The sequence below is a fragment of the Poeciliopsis prolifica genome, unplaced genomic scaffold, assembly GCF_027474105.1.
Source record: "Poeciliopsis prolifica strain line A6 unplaced genomic scaffold, Auburn_PproV2 SCAFFOLD015, whole genome shotgun sequence".
NCBI classification, from domain to species: domain Eukaryota; kingdom Metazoa; phylum Chordata; class Actinopteri; order Cyprinodontiformes; family Poeciliidae; genus Poeciliopsis; species Poeciliopsis prolifica.
The window spans coordinates 452425-474551 of NW_026562390.1; the positions used below are offsets into that span (position 1 = coordinate 452425).

The following is a 22127-nucleotide window of genomic DNA, read 5'->3' on the forward strand; positions in this document are numbered from 1 at the left end:
ATGAATAAAATGTGTTTATTGTTCAATAAAACACATGAAATAGAACTGTAGTAAATATACAAAAAATAACATCTGAATCCAAGATGAATTTAATAATACAGGAGATAACAGAAACAAAAAATATCCAGTAATTGAGAAAAACTGCAGTAAATTCAAAGAATCTGATGATAAATGAAAGGAAAAAATCAGAGAAAAAAACATCCTGAGATTCATTGTGAATTTTTGACTGGAAAATGAAAACATGCTGATCCAGTTATAATCCTGGAATAATCCTGGAATATTCCTGGAATAATCCTGGAATAATCCCCGGGTTGTGTAGAAAAGTTTAACCAAGACACAGATTGGATCCATGAAAATATATTTCTGAATGAAACAGACAAATAGAGACTGAACTATCTTTTAATCAGTGAGATTTTCTAGCAGGATGAAAATCTTTAGACTCTTTAGACTCAAATCAGCTCAGAAACACTGAAGAGGAACCAGAACTGGACCAGACTCCAAATCCAGGAATCAGAGGTTCAGTGAATGTGGTGTTGAAGGTGTGGAGGAGGATCAGTGAGTCAGAGGAGACTCTGTAGAAGGACAGAATGCCAGCAGGACAGTCCACATACACTGCTACTCTGTTAGAGTCAGAGGAGGAGGAGAGACCAGTTCCTATGTTATTGTGCCTGACAGAGAAACCATCATCAGAGCATCTCAGACTCCAGGAATTTTCATTCCATAAACAAACAGTCTCTACTGTCCCCTTTCCTCCTGATTCTTCTGTAACTCACTGATATATCAACTCTTCCTCTCCATTCGACCTCCCAGTAACAGCGACCAGTCAGACCAGTTCTACACAGCAGCTGATACCAGTAATCAAATCTGTCTGGATGATCAGGATATGACTGAAGCTCCTCCACTCGTGTCACCTTCCTGTTGTCTTCAGACAGTTTGAGTTTTCTGCTCACTGTGTTTGTGTCGATGGTGAGTTGACAGGAATCTGATGGAGAGAACAAACACAATCCAGCTGCAGTTATTGATCATTTATTGACACTTTGACTCCTGAATGAGTGATGTGACAGTTTGAAGATGGTTGAATGTGAGCTGCTTTGTTGTCATGAATCAGATGAAAAACACTTACATTTCCTCAGACCTGGAGTCAAGAATCGGCCTCCAGCAGGCTCCACCCTGAAAGGAGGAGGGGGGTCAGACCATCAGTCTCTTTCAGCACTTCCTCTACCAACCAGCACCACCAGGTGGCGCTGCACACATTTACAATGAGCCCAAGAAGAAGAAGCAGCATCCTGAACCCAGCAGCTGCAGTAATGGCTTGTGAAAGTAATCCTCCCTCCACTGCAGAAGTTCTGGATGAGCTGATCTTGTCTTTTTATCTTTCCTAGTAAATTTATCAGAACTTTGGATCTGAACCAGTTTCTGCTCTCATTTTTACATTTTCTACTTTTTCCATCATTCACTTCAATTCTTCCTTCCTTCTGGAAAACAAGGGATTTATTTTATTCCCTGATTTCATTCATACTTTTGATCATTTTTCAGATGTCGCCCCCTGGTGGAGATAAACTGCCACATAGATGGATCTACTAAACTTCTAAATCTCTTTGACTTATGAATAGTTTTCTTCATTTTTCATGTGTTTTATATTTTAAAACACAAATTCATTAAAGTTGAGAGGTTTGCTTTAAATCTGAATTTATTTATTTCACTCTGAGATCTTTAAACATCCATCTGATCACCATGGAGCTGCTTTTCTTCTCCTCTTTGCTTCTGGGGGCTGATTGGTCTGAAGCTCCATCCAACATGGTTTTAATGTTTCTATCCTCAGTAAATCATCATAGGAATCTAACAGCTGAACTCCTTAGACTCCTGAATGAGTGATGTGACAGTTTGAAGAAGTTGAATCAGAATAAATTCATTATTATTTCCAGTTCCTATTTAGCTCCAGGCTCCTCACGTTCTTAGTCAGAAGAATTTTCCACAATCAGCTGAAATCTTCCTAAACACGAGTGTTAAATCAAGAACTGATCTGTTTCCTTCAACATCTTTGTCTCTTTCCATCATTCAAACATCATCAGTTCGTATCTCTAAATGTTCTTCTGCTCTTTCAGTTACTTTCAGTTTTCTGTTTCCATCCCATTATATTCCATATGCATTAAAGTTACTACATGTTACTAATAATAATTATATCTTTCTTGATCAGTTCCTCTATTTATGTTTCTTGTTTCTTCTTCCTGTCACTGAAACATTTAAACTGATTCTAAAATCTATATTTGCTCTCAGCCATGTCTCTTTATTACTAATTATTAGCGACTGTCAAACAAAATCTCTGATCAAAACTTAAATCCAATCTGCAGTTAAGATGATTTTATTTTCCTCAATATCATCAAAGATCCAGAACATCAGTGGAAAACAGATATTTGTGTCCAAAAGCATTAAAACCAGATTAACAGGTTTAAACAAAGATCAGAGATAAAAACATTGAAGCTTAAAGTGATCAGTAAAAACTAAACCTCCTCCATCATCACTGACTAAAGTCACCAGGTGAGCAACAGCTGATCTATAATCACTAATAACACCATGTGATCCAGCACTACATCTATACACAACACCAATAGTATCTGATTTATGATGTTATTAATCTTCATATTTTAACTTCCTGTCCATCAGCCAATCAGCTTCTTGTATTTCCTCAGTAGATCCATCAGTGGAAGCCCCGCCCAGCCCATGATGCTCCTGGTTTGTGAAGACAGAGAGACAAACTGAACTCTGATAGGAAACAGTTTCAACTGATTTTCTCTCTCCAGCCTCTTGGTTCCACATGGAGCTATATTTGGCCCCCTGCTGCTCTGAATACCATGTTATTGTGGTTACAGTAGATGGGTTGGTTTCCCAGGTTTATTCAGAAACATGTGGAAGATTCTTATAGTTTTTAATTGTATGTAGTTTGCAAACTTACATAGTCAAAATTATTAGCAATATTTATAATTTAACTGTAATAAATACAAGCCAAATACTGAATTAGCATAATAAATTTTAATCTTCAACCTAAATGTTTCCCATCAGACTGACTAAAGACATTTCTCCCTCTTCCTCCTCTATCAGACCTTCTCTGCTCCTGCAGCAGGTTCCTCCATACCTGAGAGCTTCCAGTCTCCAGTGTGGATCCTTCAGTCCAGCCGACAGCAGCTTCACTCCTGAGTCTCCTGGATGATTGTAGCTCAGGTCCAACTCTTTCAGATGGGAGGGGTTGGAGGTCAGAGCTGAGGCCAGAGAAGCACAGCCTTCCTCTGAGACCAAACAGCCTGATAAGCTGCAGACACACAATTCATCACATGATGAGAAAATGACAACATGGAGGTAGAAACCAAGGTCTGAACTGGATATTTTCACAAGAGGAAAACACACAAAAAATTATATTAAACTATAATATTAATATCATGAAATGGTAAAACTTTACTGAATTCTGTAGGTAATAAAAATCTAAATTTGTCATTTGTAAAATGGATGATAAAGTCTAACAACTGGTTGGAGGAAGAATCTGCAACAATGCTTCTTTGTATTCTGATGATGCAACAATCTGTCAAGTGTCCAGCGTTACACTAACAGTTAAAGCCTGATATCCATCTTTCTACATTCCTCTCTTCTTGGTTCTTTCAGCCTGGAATAAATGAAAACCAGCTGAGTTTATGTGTCAAGACTTAGCATGATTAGCCTCATCACAGTCAGACATCTACTGATGTTATAATCTGATACTGAAATAAAATTTACATAATATCTTATAGCAGGTAATGGACAGAAATCTGGTTTCACCAGGATTGAGAACATTTTACCTGAGAGTTTCCAGGTTGCAGTTTGGACTCTTCAGTCCAGCAGAGAGAAGCTTCACTCCTGAATCCTGCAGGTTGTTGTTACTCAGGTCCAGTTCTCTGAGACTGGAGGACTGGGAGCTGAGAACTGAGGACAGAGCTTCACAGCTTCTCTCTGAGAGGTTACAGCCACTCAGTCTGAGAAGACAGGGAGGAAAATCTGTTAATAATCCATCAAATGTTTGTGTTACTTTACAGTCAACAATATTCTTCTTGGATTTATTGAAGAATAGGTCATATTTTTCAAAACTTTATGATATCTTTATTTTGAACTGATTTATTCTATAGTTGGGACTCAAGACTTGAAGAACTGAACTACAGGCAACAAGGACACTGGAGAGAGAAATATTAAAATCGACAATAAACTCCATTAATTCAGTTGCTGATGAGAGTCTGTCTCTCTTTTACTAGCAGCAGACTAGGAAACAATGTACCGATAAATAATCAGTAAATACCAGTAGATGGTTTGGTTTCCTAGGTACATTAAGCACCAGGTGAAAGAATCCTAATGTTTTAATGAGCTGCTGTTTGCTAACTTGTACAGTCCATTTAATCCCAAAGTTTGTTGCTGCTCTGCATTCTATGTCCCTTTTCCTCACTTTGTCCCCTGCTGACCTTTGCCCTCACTTCTCTCTCTTCTCGTCCCATTACTGTCACATCATCTCCTTCTGTTTGAATCTAATCCTGTAGGCTAAGTCAGAACAACTCCTCTCCCCCTTTACTTTTCCATCATCTATCCTCCGGCCTCTGCCTTATTTTGGGGGACATCGGTCCTAGCAGTATCTGATTGCTCTCTCGAGCCTGGCACTGTCACGTCACCTCCCTCAGTTTGGTTCTAACCTCTCAAGCTAAGCCAGCGCACCTCATCTCCTTTTGTGCTTTCTGTCTCCGACTCTCTGGCCGAGGCCCGGGCTTTGACCTCTTTTTGGGGGATGACGTTCCTTGTAGAATACAGAATGCTCATCCAAACCCATCGCAAAGTTTGCGATAATTGATGACCTCAGCCGGTGCCCAAGTGCCAAAAGATTCTAATTTTGTATGTCAATAAACTCTAATGGTTTCCCTTTTCTCTGTCTGAGTCTCTCCATATTGAAATATTTCACAGACATGGCAACGCTAAACCTCCACCTGCAGTGAACTCTCACACTGCTTAAAGCCACAGCAGGTCATGTAAACGATGACGTCAACAAAAATTCATATATTAAAACTGTCGCCATGTTCAAACATCAGACATAATTTCTGAAAGAAAAAATAGTGATAATTGACCTCCTCTCCCTCCTCCTGTTTTCTGCAGAATTACTCAAATATATCAGAACCAGCATTAATCTTAGCTGCTCTCAGGAAGTTTAGATTTAGTAACTCAGGATTGTTTATTTTGATGCAACCTGCATTTGACTTTGAATGAATGTTTCCCTTTTACTGGACATTATTTTATGTAGACAGTGTTGTGAGACTTATTTGACTCATGTATAGTTTAGGGTACAGAGAACTTCACTGTTAAATATTTCTTAACTGGTTGGTTTTTCAGTTGTCATTTGACTGAGTAGCTGCTCTATTGCATGTTTATGTTAATTAGGTGAATTTATTACCAGATGACTTTTTCATTTTGCCACATCACATAGTGTCATTTATAATGAACTTGAAAAATAAATAACCAATTCAGGTGATCGGCAGAGATCGACCTCATGGGTGATCGGTATCGGAATCACCAGCAATAAACTTCATTGGAGCATCCCTAGAATTAATACATTTTATTTTGGTAATGTAAATGAAAATGTTTCATCAAATGGGGTCAAGGTCATGTAAAAATGTTAGAATGAATAAATGTTCATCTTGGAGAACATTTTCCCTGTTCCACCAGACCAAGCACTGCACCTCAGCCTTGCCGTAAACTAGTTTCAGTGGCTTCATCTTGTAGCAGTTATTCAGTGCAAAGAGCAAACTTTGTGGAAAGTATCAGGTTTTGGGGAGGAGTTCAACTGTGGGAATGACAGGGATGTAGAAGATATCATTTGAGGTTCCTTCAGATCTAGAAGATCTAAAATATCTGATGGTTTTAAGCTGTGTGGAAACAAGAGATAGATTAAACAGCAAACCAATGAATGCATAGCATAATGCTGTTTATGCTACAGCCAACCATTGCTGCCACGCTTACATTCACTCTTCTTATGATCAACATATGAATGAAGGGATGTAATTTTCTTGATACATCAGTAGAAGACATTTGGAAGAACATATGTTTAAATATTTATTTATATTTGTTTATTTAAATATTGTACTGACTTCCTCTGGTACAGGTTTGTGACAGACATTTATGTTTAGTGTCACGCAAAAAGATTTGGTCATATGACCTTTCACACTGGATAAAATGAAATTGATATTGCTTAGAGTGGACACACTATTATTTTATTTTAAAACTTTTCGTAGTTGCCAAATGTCAAAACAATTAATTTAAAGCTTCTAGAAGTTAGAAAAAATGTCTGGCAACAATTTTTGCCGGTGGGATTAAACCACAGTAATAATTGATTTATTTAACTGTCATAAGAGACAGCAGCAGTTTCAGAATCTCGTTATATTTTCACCAAGTTATTCATTCATTTATCAATATCACAGTTTCAGACTAAATATTTCAATTGGAAACAAACATTTAATCTTCAAACTAAATGTTTCCAGCAGACTGACTAAAGACATTTCTCCCTCTTCCTCCTCTATCAGACCTTCTCTGCTCCTGCAGCAGGTTCCTCCATACCTGAGAGCTTCCAGTCTCCAGTGTGGATCCTTCAGTCCAGCCGACAGCAGCTTCACTCCTGAGTCTCCGGGATGATTGTAGCTCAGGTCCAACTCTTTCAGATGGGAGGGGTTAGAGGTCAGAGCTGAGGCCAGAGAAGCACAGCCTTCCTCTGAGACCAAACAGCCTGATAAGCTGCAGACACACAATTCATCACATGATGAGAAAATGAGAACATGGAGGTAGAAACCAAGGACTGAACTGGATATTTTTGTGTGAGGAAAACACTCAAGAAACTGGAGATTCACCTGTTAATAAAATAATTTGGTAATAAAATTCTATTTCATTCTGTAGGTAATAAAAATAAAAATTTGTCATTTGTAAAATGGATGAGAAAGTCTAACAACTGGTTGGAGGAAGAATCTGCATTAATGCTTCTTTTGTATTCTGATGATGCAACAATCTGTCAAGTGTCCAGCGTTACACTAACAGTTAAAGCCTGATCTCCATCTTTCTACATTCTCTTCTTGGTTCTTTCAGCCTGGAATAAATGAAAACCAGCTGAGTTTATGTGTCAAGACTTAGCATGATTAGCCTCATCACAGTCAGACATCTATTGATGTTATAATCTGATACTGAAATAAAATTTACATAATATCTTATAGCAGGTAATGGACAGAAATCTGGTTTCACCAGGATTGAGAAGATTTTACCTGAGAGTTTCCAGGTTGCAGTTTGGACTCTTCAGTCCAGCAGAGAGAAGCTTCACTCCTGAATCCTGCAGGTTGTTGTTACTCAGGTCCAGTTCTCTGAGACTGGAGGACTGGGAGCTGAGAACTGAGGACAGAGCTTCACAGCTTCTCTCTGAGAGGTTACAGCCACTCAGTCTGAGGAGACAGGGAGGAAAATATGTTATTAATCCATCAAATGTTTGTGTTACTTTACAGTCAATAATATTCTTCTTGGACTGATTGAAGAATAGGTCATATTTTTCAAAACTTTATGATATTTTTATTTGAATTGGTTTATTCTATAGTTGGGACTCAAGACTTGAAGAACTGAACTAAAGGCAACAAGGACACTGGAGAGAGAAATATTAAAATCTACAATAAACTGCATTAATTCAGTCACTAACAAGAGTCAGTCTCTCTTTTACTCATCACCTGCTAGCAGCAGACTAGGAAACAATGTACCGATAAATAATCAGTAAATACCAGTAGATGGTTTGGTTTTCTAGGTACATTAAGCACCAGGTGAAAGAATCCTAATGTTTTAATGGGCTGCTGTTTGCAAAGTTGTACAGTCCATTTAATCCCAAAGTTTTTCTGCCAATTAAGAGAATATATTTTTCCATCCTTAGACCTCCCTAACATATTTCTGAATTAATTAGAGGTGAGTTGATTGATCGGCCATCGATCATAATTGGCTGATTTCCATGAAAAAGTGGAATCACTGATCGCTGATCACCTTCTCCCGTTGCCGATCACATTAATCTCACTTCTCAGCTTGTGTTTGCAGCTCATCTCCTCTTTCCTTCTCACTGCACAGCAGCAAATCCTGTCATGAGGAACTATAACACTCTGATAGTGAATGGGGAAGTTTGTGTGTTGCAGCGGAAAATTACCTCAGAGGTGAAGCATGTTAAAATGCATCAATACAAGAAATCTAATATGACATTTAATAAACATGTGTTTGATGGAGTTTAGCTACATTGAGGCTCAATGCAGGAACAAAATGACAGCCGGAGCGACCAGACAGCAGGTAAAGCAGCTCAACTACCAACACTCACCTGGATCAGCATCACGGTCAGAAAGATAAAATAACCTGATAAATAATTCAGTGAAAGATGCTGGTTCTGCTCTTGCTGTTGAACCTTCACTATTCATTACTGATAGTAATATTTCACAGACATGGCGCTAGTTAGTGTCCCACATCGCTCTTCCCACGATTCGCTCTGAACCAGAAGCTCCTGGAGGAGAAATGCTGCTGCCAGTCATTTAAAGGATGTCGATTAGCCCCCCAGAAATGATAAAACCCCAGGCATTATCATTAATCAATAAAATCCCCAAGGGTCGAAATTGAAAATTGGACGTTATGCCGCCAACACTTAACTTTCATCAACAACTCAGAGGCAAAAGTCAGAGCTCCGTGCAACTCAAATAATGTTCTGGCGGGAACCAGGTGCAGGGAAAAAAATATATATATTTTATACGAGGCAGGTACATTTTTCTTGAGGAATTTTAATACTCGAATCATTCGTGGAATCGTTTCAGCCCTTGTCAAGAAAATCCGAGATCATCCCACTTCCCATGCTGGAGATTTTAGTTAACAGTAACAACAAATAAAGTTACCTTTAAAATAAGTCACACCAATCACATCTAGATCCAACAGTAGACCCAGACTGCAATAAAATAAATCTGGTTGGGTGTGTTGTTTTTGTCTCCTGCAAACTTAGCTTTAATTCTACTTATTTTTTCTATCTAATCATAAGAAATCGTAGTCAGAGAGAGAGATGAGACAGGAAGAGCAGGTTTTCTGGAAAAAGAGGAAGTAAGTTTCCAGCTTGCAGCTGTATAAAAATAGCTGAGACCAGTCCTTATTTAAAAGCATAAAAGTTTTAAAGGATGAAATCTAAACATTTTGAGTAATTAGATAAGATTTAAAGTAAAGTACTTATGACAATACTTACTTACACTTGTGGGAAAACGTACAAGTAAAACAAGTAACTGTAACTTTGGTATCAAATAATAATAAAAGAATAATAAGTTGTGGTTATCATAAAATTATAAATGAATGCTAAATCAAAGAAACTAAAAGGGTTATGAATGTGATTTTGACATTGAACTTGAAATGGTGTAAAATATGTAACTGCTATTAAAGATCACTGATGATGTGTTGGAGGTAGATTGTAGGTGAAAGGTTAGGGGTAAAATGGGGACTAACGGGAAAGCAAAGATGACCAAGACCTTATTAGGACATAGATTATTGAACAACTTAAACATGTCAGAGACATGGGAGGAATACTGAGCAACCCTGAGACGTTAGCCAAGAGATCAGGACAAGTCCTTTAAGACCTTTTCTCCTGATGGATGAAGAGATGACATGAGTTCATCTGTCCAAACAAGTTACCCAATAAAGCACAGCAACAGTGTTAGCCAATGAAAATGCACTGAATGCGGGTATAAACCCTATATAAGGGGAGAGCAAAACAGGAATCTTTGGTTGGATCCTCCAGGCAGCTTCGAGTCAAGACCCAGATGGACAAAGAACTCTGCAGCTGAAGAAGAGCCAGGGCCACAGGGACGAAGACTGTCCTGCACACGGGGACCAACCCATCAGCCCCGCAACATGTGGCTTCAAATCGCACTTCTCTCTTCGGCTGGGTTCAGACCCCAAAGACAAAGATGAAGACAAAGATGAAGATCAAGACAAAGACAAAGACCCAAGTCCTGTGTGACCTCATCATCAATGCAGAGATGACAGCTTATCAGACCAACAGAGATCCCTGCCTTTGTCAATCCACCTCCTCCTGCTGCAACACCTTCTTCATCATCGATCCAGTTCTGGGGTTCGAAACACCAAACTTCGTCCATCTCTCTCAAAGGTTCCCTTTTTAGTTCTTAGTCTCAGCGTTGGGGACAGATAGGCTAGATGATTGATTTTACTTATTTGATTCTTTCTGCTACTTAATTAAGCTGTACTGATATAGCTTTACTAATAAAATATTTAGCATAAAGAAAATCTAAAAGATGTTGTGGACATTCAATTAATGAGTCGCCTCAAAGTTCTTTGATGGTAGTAAAATAGCTATGATGTTTGATTCTGGGGAGGTAAAGTAGGAAATGTTTTATAGGTTGCTTTAGCCCAAATTTAAAACAACATCCTTGGGACTCGCCCGAGTCACTGAAACTAACCTGATTCAGTAACAAGTGCAAGTTGCAAAAAGAGAAGGAGCGAACGTTAACAGATGTGCTCTGTGGAGCTAGTTGGCTGTATGCTGCTCAGAAACATGACTAAACTGAAACATGAATATATATTTACCTCATCAATAGCAGATTTCTATCAACATAAATGCATTAACAATCTGTGTGCTTACAGAGCTTTGTTGGAGGCTTTAACCACTGGCAGCAGCCTCAGAAGAACCTCCTCTGAAGCAGAGTATTTCTTCAAGTCAAACACATCCAGATCTTTTCCTGATGACACTAAGATGAAACCCAGAGCTGACCACTGAGCAGGAGACAGTTTATCTGTGGAGAGACTTCCTGAACTCAGAGACTGTTGGATCTCCTCCACTAGAGAACGATCATTCAGTTCATTCAGACAGTGGAACAGGTTGATGCTTTTCTCTGCAGACACATTCTTGTTGATCTTCTTCTTGATGTACTGAACTGTTTCCTGATTGGTCTGTGAGCTACTTCCTGTCTTTGTCAGCAGACCTTGTAGGAGTCTCTGATTGGTCTGCAGTGAAAGTCCCAGGAGGAAGCGGAGGAACAAGTCCAGGTGTCCATTTGGACTCTGTAAGGCCTGGTCAACAGCTCTCTGATGGAGATAATTTATATTTGATTTGTAATAAAATTTAGAAAAAAATGATGGTGGATTTTCTTCCATCAGGTTGACACCAGAGTTGATGAAGGTCAGATGAACATGAAGAGCAGCCAGAAACTCCTGAACACTCAGATGGACAAAGCAGAACACCTTGTCCTGGTACAGACCTCTCTCCTCTTTAAAGATCTGTGTGAACACTCCTGAGTACACTGAGGCTGCTCTGATATCAATGCCACACTCTGTCAGGTCTGATTCATAGAAGATCAGGTTTCCTTTCTGCAGCTGATCAAAAGCCAGTTTTCCCAGAGACTCAATCATCTTCCTGCTCTCTGGACTCCAGTGAGGATCTTTTTCAGCTCCTCCATCATACTTGACCTTCTTCACTTTGGTCTGAACCACCAGGAAGTGGATGTACATGTCAGTCAGGGTTCTGGGCAGCTCTCCTCCCTCTTTGGTCTCCAACACATCCTCCAGAACTGTAGCAGTGATCCAGCAGAAGACTGGGATGTGGCACATGATGTGGAGGCTTCGTGATGTCTTCATGTGGGAGATGATCCTGCTGGCCTGCTCCTCATTTCTGAATCTCTTCCTGAAGTACTCCTCCTTCTGAGGGTCATTGAACCCTCTGACCTCTGTCACCATGCCAACACACTGAGGAGGGATCTGATTGGCTGCTGCAGGTCGTGTTGTTATCCAGAGGAGAGCAGAGGGAAGCAGTTTCCCCCTGATGAGGTTTGTCAGCAGAACATCCACTGAGGTGGACTCTGTAGCATCAGTCAGGATCTCCTTGTTGTGGAAGTCCAGTGGAAGTCGACTCTCATCCAAGCCATCAAAGATGAACAGAACCTGGAAGTGTTCAAAGCTGCAGATTTCTTTGGTTTCAGTAAAGAAATGATGAACAAGTTCCACCAAGCTGAACTTTTTCTCTTTCAGCACATTCAGCTCTCTGAACGTGAATGGAAATATGAACTGGACGTTCTGGTGGGCTTTGTCTTCAGCCCAGTCCAGAGTGAACTTCTGTGTTAGGACTGTTTTCCCAATGCCAGCCACTCCCTTTGTCATCACTGTTCTGATTGGCTGATCTCTTCCAGGTGGGACTTTAAAGATGTCTTCTTGTCTGACTGTTGTTTCTGGTCTGTGTGGTTTCCTGGATGCTGTTTCAATCTGTCTGACCTCATGTTCATCATTGACTTCTCCAGTCCCTCCCTCTGTGATGTACAGCTCTGTGTAGATCTGGTTCAGAAGGGTTGGACTTCCTGCTTTAGCAATTCCCTCAAACACAGACTGGAACTTCTTCTTCAGACCAGATTTAAGTTTATGTTGACAAACTGGAGCAAAAAGTCCTAAATTAACAAGATATCAAAAACAGATATGGAAAAAATCATATTTTGAATTTGATTACATCACTTCAACAAATGTGTAATTTATCTATCATTTCAAATCTCTGAAGAAATCCTCTTACTGATCTGCAGATGGTCAACCAGCTTTTCCAGCTTCATCTTCCTCAGGAAGTTCAGTGTGATCTTCATCACTGCCTCTCTGCTGCTCCTCCTCTGCTCTTCATCATCACCTTCCAACACCTCATCATCTCTCTGACTCTCTGAAAGTTCTGTGTCATCAGGACTCAGAACTTTCCGGATCTTCTTCAGCTCATGTTTCACAAAAGTAACAATGTTGTCTTCCAGCAGCTGGAACAGAATAATAGATGATGGAAACATCAGAGTGAAATCATGGAGCCAAACACCAGATGGATGTTGGACAAACTGACAGTCCTCTGGTCTACAAAGTGCAGCATGAAGGTGACTTTGAACAGAACTCATGGAAAAGTATTTGATGTTCATATACAGACCATAAATATGGAGTCCAGCTGTATTTGATGCTGCTGGGCAGATGGACCCCTGAGAACCTTTGAGCTCTGCTGGTCCACTCTGTGGAGGAACCAGGAACAATTAGGAAGTCAGGAAATATTTATCCAGCAGTATTTACAGAGGAAATCCCAAGGAGTTTCACATTAAAAGTCCTTAATTTAGAAAAACAGAGCATCACATGAACATAATTCATTCAGAAAGCGGAAGATGATCTACACTGATAAATACCAGTAACACCAGAATAATCCAGTAGCCGTTTTAAAAAGTTGATTTTGAATTTGGACTCCAAACAGTCCAAACTCTCAGCAGATCTGATGCTGGTGGAGACAGTTTCTCTGAGCTTGGGGACAGTGGAAGTGAAGGCTCTGTCCATACAGGTCTTCAGGACAGTGTGGGACATCCATTAGGTTCTGATGACTAGATCTGAGGTGATGTGGACATGGAGGAGGTCTGAAATATGGGTGGTGTGTCCATGTGGGATTTTAAAATGGATTCTGTAGAGCCCTGGAATCCAGTGAGCTCACATTGTATCTTTCCACACAGAGACAATCAGAAGGTAAACGTCCATGAAGTGATATCTGGATGTGAGCAGAGAACCAGGTGATCTAAGTAGTTGTAAAGATTTAATGTTCCTGCTGATCCCATTAAGAACCAGCAGAACCTCTGATGGTCCACATCAGCTCAGTTTGGTTGAGTTCCAGCAGATCTCACCAACCACATCATGAAGCTTTCCTTCCCTGCTGAACTGCTCTCACAATGCACACAGGAACCAAGTCCTGATGGACCAGAATGGCTTTACCAGGTATTTCCCAGTGGAAATGTGATCCACTGTTAGTCTGACATGGAGCCAGGAAGCAACAGAACATCATCATCAACATCCAGAGAGAAAGATATGAAGGTGTTTTCATGAGAACAGAGCAGCTGATTTCTGTAGATAATGGATCAAATCTCTATGTAAGAAAATACTTTTTGTAGTTCTAGCGGCTCGTATTTTAGACAGTAGGCAGACAGGAAAGAGGGCAGACGACGAACATGGGGCGTGCTAAACCCTTGCGCCACCACAACATGGCCCAGATCTTTCATTGATTCACCAACAATTCAGTTGGACTTCATTGCAGTCATTGGTAGCCAGGATGAAACTGGCTGTTGTAAGTAATAGTTAAACGTTGATCCATTGCGGCTTTGTTAAGACGTGCTGAGCGGCTAATTTTATACCTGTTGATTGCATGTAAAGTCAATCACAGAGATCTTCTTTGTTGTCCAAATTTATTCCAGTCAGATGAATTATTTGTGAACAAATCCATTTATTCCATGATATATGGCAACAGCGTTAACAATAACTCTGCCACAACAGTCAATAACTTGTATGCCTTTCAAGGTTCAATACCTATCAGCTCTTGGTTCTTATTCTGGAGGCCATTTTAGATATTTTTTAGTATTATCATTTTGTTCATTTTGTTATTACTTTAGTTTATATTCAGTCTAATGTTAATCAGTATTATTGTGATTTTTAGTTTAAAGTGTTCTCTTCTTTATGTGTGTATAAACTGACCTGGAGGTTACGACTGTCTTCATGTGAGGTAGTAAAACTTTGTGGCTCTCAGACCTTAAATTCTTCTGGTCTTTATCTACTCAGTCTTAGGTGACAGTTTGACCTAGAGCTGAACTGGGCTCAGATTGTAAATTAGATATCACACCTGGAACTAAGTTGAATGGGTTTTTGTGTTAAGTGTTTTACGACCTCTGTTTGTTTCTTGACTGCCCCATGTGACTGTTTTTCTTTGACAATAAAGAGGCAGCTCACGTGAAAGCAGATCAGAACGCTCTGTGAACAACTTGAAGACAGTTGTTGGTGGAGACTTCTCCTTCTGCAGAAGCCTGACCATATTTAATTCATATATGTTGTCTGTGGTTATTTTATTGTAGGTTCGAGGAAAATACCTAACATTAATTGGTGCCGAAACCCGGAACTCTCAACCCCCCGCTGTCAGGCAGAGGAAGACGCGCTGAATCCGTGCACGGCCAGAGTCAATTGGAGGCCTGGAAAGAAAGACCCAGGAAGCAAATTCTTCGCTGGGCCAGCGACACATGTCCGACTTTGTCTGCCAACGGCGAAATGACGAGATCCGACTGGACAACCTGAGAACTACAGAAACGTAGGTGAATTTTAAATGTTTATTTTAGAGTTTTAACTAAAACTCTGAGGTTTGAGGATCCTTGTCAAATGGCGTTTTGACTAAAACTCTGAGGTGTGAGTGTCCTTGTCAAATGGTGTTTTGACTAAAACTCTGAGGTGTGAGTGTCCTTGTCAAATGGTGTTTTGACTAAAACTCTGAGGTGTGTGTCCTTGTTAAACAGCGTTTTAACTAAAACTGAGGTTTGAGAATCCTTGTCAAATGGTGTTTTGACTAAAACTCTGAGGTGTGAGTGTCCTTGTTAAACAGCGTTTTAACTAAAACTCTGAGGTTTGAGAATCCTTGTCAAATGGCGTTTTGACTAAAACTCTGAGGTTTGAGAATCCTGGTTGAACAGCGTTTTAACTAAAAATATATACTCAGGAAAGGACAGGTGTTGCTAGAACCTTTCTCTTTTCGAGGAAACCCCATAAGGGTAAATCCTCATGCAGATGGGATGTTTGAATTTTGCTGTCTTGACATTACTATTTGTCATTGCTGGTTTGTGTGCTGCTTTGTTGATGTGTGTGTATGCGTGAAAGACTGATTGGAGGATTAAATACGGCTCTGTATTTTACCTCATATAAAACAGTAGGGTTGTAAGCAGCAAACCTCTTGTGGATGCAAAGGCAAGATTCTCCCACTCGAAAGAGTTGAAGTGGAGAATACCACAACAAGGTATTTTTAATTGCTGGCCTACTGAAAAGATCTCCAGTTCATAGGACTCCCTAGGAGTCAACGAACCTGGACTAAATTTAAATAAATAAAAAATTTGAAGCTAAAAATTGATCAATGGAAAACAATTGGAGGCTCGTCCGGATTCCTTACACACCCGCCGCTGACGGAAGAAGTATGACGCGCTGAAATCTACCGGTAGTCAGGTTCTGCGGACCTGTTTTGAAAAGTCCCGGGGGTAACTTCCTCGCTGGGCCAGCGTCTTAGGTCACCTCCTTCTGCCAGCAGCGGATTGCCGGGATTCAAACCGAGACAGAGCAGGAATCAACCAAGTACTTGACTAAATAGAAGAAGTACGGTATAGATGGCGTGTTGAAAGTAAAACAATAGAAAAACGTGGTGTGTAAATTGGAAACAAGCGCTATTTGGTGGTCCTAGTGGTACCGGACATCAGGAAACTATTGGTTGTTGTTAGAGCCTTTGAGATATCTCTTTTTAAATGTGCACATTATTTAAAACAGGATCCTGAAGAATACAGTTTAAAGAAAAAAATAAATTAAAACATGAAAAATGTTAACCAAAAATATTGGAAAGTTCCTGAAGCTTCAGTAAAATTTAATAAAATTAAGTATAATTTGCTAAACAATTTGAGTAAAGCAAAATGATGAGGACTGACTGATAATCGATGACTGATAAAAATTTTGACTGACTACATATCTGACTAATCGTTTTGTGTTTTGTGTTTCTGTTTGTGTTTGTGCTGGTGTGAAAGAGTGTGATTGAAAACTTTTAAATAAATAAATGAAAACTAAAGAAAGTCCAAAAAAGTGAGGGAAAAGAAAATTATGAAGATATAGAATATTGGCAAATAAATAAACATGTATCTGAATAAATAAGTGATTCAGTAAATAAATGAAATAAAATAAAAGGATGATCTAAAAATAAATAATAAAAATGCGTTGCACGATCTGAAGATGTTAGAATATGAGTAAACAAGTGCACCAGAGTCATATAATGAGACATCGCATCCCAAATTAGATGAAGAGAATGAAATGGAAATTGATCAAACAAAGGAAACTTACCAGATTTCCTATCCTATCACTAGATAACATTAAGCCTGAAATTAACCTATTGGTTAATGGGAAAAAGATGACTCTCTTGTGTGACTATGGTGCATGTGGGACACCTTGTAGAGAATCGGTACTAAACTTAAATAAAAGAGATGATTAAAAGCGACTACAGAAAGAAGAGAGGGTTGCAAATAAAATAAGAAAATAAACATAAGAAATAATAAGAACAAAACAGAAAAAGCAACAAGTATGTTTATTTAGACTAGAGAAAAATGAAGCCGCAGGGAGAGTTGCAATCCCCGTTTACAGCAGCAGCTCTGCAACTTCTACCCCCACTAGATCCAATTGACCAACATATGAAACCTCATCACAACACTAGTCTATGATAAGGAGAGTAACAAATTTAGAAGTAAACAATAGAAAACTCCCAATCTTAAAATTAGGTGAAATAAAAACATATTCTATGGTACAACCCTAATGGAGCAACGATCAGTCTCCACATGTGTAAGGTTTTCATCCTTGACTGTAGGAAAACAGAACAATTAGGAGTTTCTCCAGAAATCCTTATTAGCTCTCTTTCCTGCCATAAAATCACCCCTCCAAGAGGTGAAGGAAAATTCATGAGGTGGAGGTGAGGATTTGTCTTGTGGTCTGACAATAGAGATTACTCAGACTAATGGAGTAACCTTAAATGTAATTTGTGAAAACTAAAATTGCAAAGGATCTAAATAACCTTTTTCCGTAAGGAATAGACCTTGTTTTTCAATCTTATAGTTTTGTTCGAAACTTAAGGTTATAGGATGTTGTAGAGATGTTGCTTATTCTCACATAAGGCAGGTTTTGATGCAGCTTTAGTTTCTAAATTAGGGGAGTTGGATCTGTTGAGAAACCTTAATGACTTTTCTTTGAAACAAAGGCCCCTCTTAAGGAGTTAAGATGCAAACTGGCCACAAAGTTCATTTATTGGATTCTCCAAAAGACATTACAGCTCTTAATGTTTTTTGTTTCTGTGTTTGGGAGAGCAAATGATTTATGTGTAATAAAAAAGATAAGCGAAGTTTTAAACATTTCACAACTGCAAAGAAACTAATTATGATGTTCTTTAAACTATAAAGTGAGCTGACATGCTCACTAGTGATGAAAACTATATATATATATATATATATATATATAATATATATATATATATATATATATATATATATATATAGCTGACTGGATAGCTCAATACATAAGGCATCAGTATATCACCCGAGAGGGCAGGGTTCGAATCCAGTCTGGGTCCTTAGGCAAGACCCTTCAAGCTACCGCCTACCTCATACCATGAGAGATACTAAGTTGCGTAACATGCCGGCTCAGACGTCGCCCGGCCAAACAAGGTCTGCGTCAGGTGTTGGGGAACCAGAGCACCTTGATGACAAATGGGCTACTGGAACAAGACGGAAATGGGCGAGAGATGAAAATGTGGATCTGTGGAATGCTACTACTCAAGTAACCCTAGTGAGAGAGGTTACATGCAAAGACTGGGGAAGGAATGGTTACTTCGACATCCCCAGTCAACACTAAGCGCTAAACAACTAGTAGCTCAGTGTTCCAACATCCGCAAACGGCAACTGCTATCACAACTTGAGATTGACGAGATACAACACAAATGCTACGGCAAAAGGGAGGAACCCGGATGTCAGGACTGTGGGACTTAACTACAAGTCCCCACCCAGTGAGGGGATACACGGCCCCAATGAGCGAAACAGAGCTGAACGAGACAGCTGCTGACCTGAGAGAGAGAATCATGACCCGAATGACAACCAGGCCTCCCCGGCGCCAATTACAACGGCTGAGTGAAGTACCATCTGAAAGTCTCATTGAGAATGTGAATGCAGCATTGAGAACGATCCCTACCAACACCATAACAGAAACCAATGAGCTGATCTACAACTCAGCATCAGTGATCCTTGAGATACTTGGCTATAAGAGCAACCATGAGACCCAATACCCACCATGGAAAAGACGGTTAGAGGCTAAAATCAAGGTAACAAGGAGGGAAGTGAGCCAACTGTCAGAGCTCCACAAGGGTGCAATGAAAAGACCAGTACCCAGAAAGTACAGGCAGATGCCCATACCTGAAGCACTCGAGACTGCCAAACAGAGGCTCCAAGCCTTGGCCAGCCGCCTAAAGAGATACACAAGGGAGAATGATCCAGAAGGATTAACCGGCTCTTCTCCACTCAACCAGCTAAGGTGTACTCTCAATGGCAGGGTAACAATAACAACAGAGCAGACCCACCAAAGGCTGGAGACGGAACAATACTGGAAAGGCATATGGGAAAGGGAGGCGTCCCACAACAGCAATGCACAGTGGCTGATCTCTCTACGAGAGGACCACAGCAACCTCCCTGAGCAAGTCCCGGTAACCATCACTGTGACAGATGTCCAAGAAAGAGTCTCAGGTATGAAAAACTGGACAGCACCAGGCCTGACATGATCCATGCCTACTGGCTAAAGAAACTCACTGCTCTCCATGAGCGAATGGCAGCCCAAATGAACCAGCTGCTACAAAGTGGGACTCACCCTGAATGGTTAACTGAAGGGCGGACAATCCTAATCCAGAAGGATCCATCAAAGGGTCCAGTCCCACCCAACTACCGACCAATAACCTGCCTCTCCACAACCTGGAAGCTCATGTCAGGCATCATAGCGGCCAAGATAGCAAACACATGGTAACACATGAGCACGGCACAGAAGGGTATCGGTAAATAGCAGAGGAGCCAAACACCAACTCCTCGTAGACCGCACAGTTGCCCGAGACTGCAAAACCCGACACACCAACCTGTGCATGGCTTGGATCGATTACAAGAAAGCCTATGACTCAATGCCGCATACTTGGATCATTGAATGCTTAGAGATGTAAACATCAACAGGACTCTGAGAGCCTTCATTGCAAACTCGATGAGGCTGTGGAAAACCACCCTTGAAGCCAACTGCAAACCACTTGCACAAGTGTCCATCAAATGTGGCATATACCAAGGAGATGCTCTGTCCCCGCTACTGTTCTGCATAGGCCTGAACCCCCTCAGCCAAGTTATCAACAAGACTGGCTACGGATACAGACTCAAAAATGGGGCCAATATCAGTCACCTACTCTACATGGATGACATCAAGCTGTACGCCAAGTGTGAGCGAGACATCGACTCACTGATCCACACCACCAGGATCTACAGCACTGACATTGGGATGTCATTCGGACTAGAGAAATGTGGTCGGCTGGTCACAAAGAGGGGGAAGGTCATCCACACAGAAGGGGTCTCACTCCCAGAAGGAACAATAGCAGACATAGAGGACAGTTACAAGTACCTAGGTATACCACAAGCAAATGGCAACCTCGATGAGGTCACAAGGAAAGGAGCCACAGCTAAATACCTCCAACGAATAAGGCAAGTCCTGAGAAGCCAGCTCAATGGCAAGAACAAAATCCGTGCGATAAACAGCTATGCCTTGCCAGTAATCAGATACCCTGCTGGAATAATTAGCTGGCCAAAGGAGGAGATAAAAGCCACAGATATTAAGACCAGAAAGCTACTAACAATGCATGGAGGGTTCCATCCCAAATCCAGCACCTTGAGACTGTACACGAGCCGCAAGGAAGGAGGCAGAGGACTAGTGAGTGTGAGAACCACTGTCCAGGACGAAACAACTAAGATCCATAAATACATCAGAGACAAAGCCTCAAACAGACAATGTGCTCAGTGAATGTCTCAGACAACAGGGAACGGAGGTTGAGGTGCCAGAGATACCATCATGGGAGGACAAACCCCTACATGGGATGTACCACCAGCAAATAACCCAAGTGGCTGATATCAGTAAATCCTACCAATGGCTGGAAAAAGCTGGACTCAAGGACAGCACAGAGGCCCTCATCCTGGCAGCCCAGGAACAGGCCCTAAACACCAGAGCAATAGAGGCCCAGATCTACCACACCAGACAAGACCCAAGGGTAGATTGTGCAAGGAGGCCCCTGAGACAGTCCAGCACATCACAGCAGGGTGCAAGATACTTGCAGGGAAAGCGTACATGGAACGACATAACCAAGTGGCAGGCATAGTGTACAGAAACATCTGTGCAGAATATGGACTGGAAACCCAAGATCAAAGTGGGAAACACCCCCAAAGGTGGTGGAGAACGCCAGAGCTAAGATCCTGTGGGACTTCCAGATCCAGACAGACAAAATGGTAATGGCGAACCAACCAGACATTGTCGTAGTGGATAAACATCAGAGGAAAGCCGTTGTGGTAGATGTAGCAATACCAAGTGATTGCAACATCAGGAAAAAGGAGCACGAGAAACTAGAGAAATACCAGGGCCTCAGGGAGGAACTGGAGAGGGCCTGGAAGGTGAAGACCACAGTGGTGCCTGTAGTCATCGGGGCCCTCGGGGCAGTAACCCCCAAACTGGAGCAGTGGCTACAACAGATCCCAGGAACAACATCAGACATCTCAGTCCAGAAATGTGCAGTCCTTGGCACAGCCAAGATACTGCGCAGAACCCTCAAGCTCCCAGGCCTCTGGTAGAGGACCCGAGCTCAGAGGATAAGAACCACCCGCGGTGGGTGAGAAGGGAATTTTTTATATATATATATATATATATATATATATATATATATATATATATATATATATATATATATATATAAGAAAAAAACATTTAAAAACAACGTAGAATTATGCAAATGCTGCCATTGAAATGAAGACTGTGTTGCTTATTAACCTGTTCACATACAGGAATTATTAAGTCAACAAAGAATTATCCCCTAATAAGATACTTTAGTAAATGCTATAAAGGTAATTTAGACTGGGCTGTTAATTCACACTAAAATTCACTGTTTGATTTGCATCAAAAGTGATTTATCCTATCTTAACATATCCTTTTTGTTTTGTTTTTGGTTTTTACTGCAAGATCTGATAAAATGACGCTAAGATGAAAGTAGGAGTATAAACAAGCGGATATATTGACATAAATCTGAGGACTTCTACATAGATGGAAACTCATTTGCAGCAGCATCTGTGCTTTTGACTGCCTTTTAGAGGTCCCACATGTATGTTTATTTAAAGCTGATAACATACAATGGAGGGATTCATTCCCCCACTTAAAGCAGCAGAAATGGCAACTGACTTTCTGCCCTACCCCCGAGAGACAGGCTGGCTGTGAAG

General features: G+C 40.6%; 1 protein-coding gene across 1 annotated transcript in view; it reads right to left on the reverse strand.

The window, feature by feature from the left end:
- Positions 1–208: 208 nt before the first annotated feature.
- Positions 209–22127, reverse strand: part of LOC129366343 (NLR family CARD domain-containing protein 3-like) — a 74409-nt gene continuing 52490 nt past the window's right edge. The window contains exons 6-13 of the mRNA XM_055040122.1: positions 12986–13064; positions 12599–12824; positions 10688–12479; positions 7305–7478; positions 3828–4001; positions 3134–3307; positions 1124–1170; positions 209–982 (exon numbers count right to left, since the gene is read on the reverse strand). Of these exons, the coding sequence (XP_054896097.1) occupies positions 714–982; positions 1124–1170; positions 3134–3307; positions 3828–4001; positions 7305–7478; positions 10688–12479; positions 12599–12824; positions 12986–13064 (2935 nt within the window). The 3' untranslated portion in view covers positions 209–713. The remainder of the gene's footprint in view (positions 983–1123; positions 1171–3133; positions 3308–3827; positions 4002–7304; positions 7479–10687; positions 12480–12598; positions 12825–12985; positions 13065–22127) is intronic.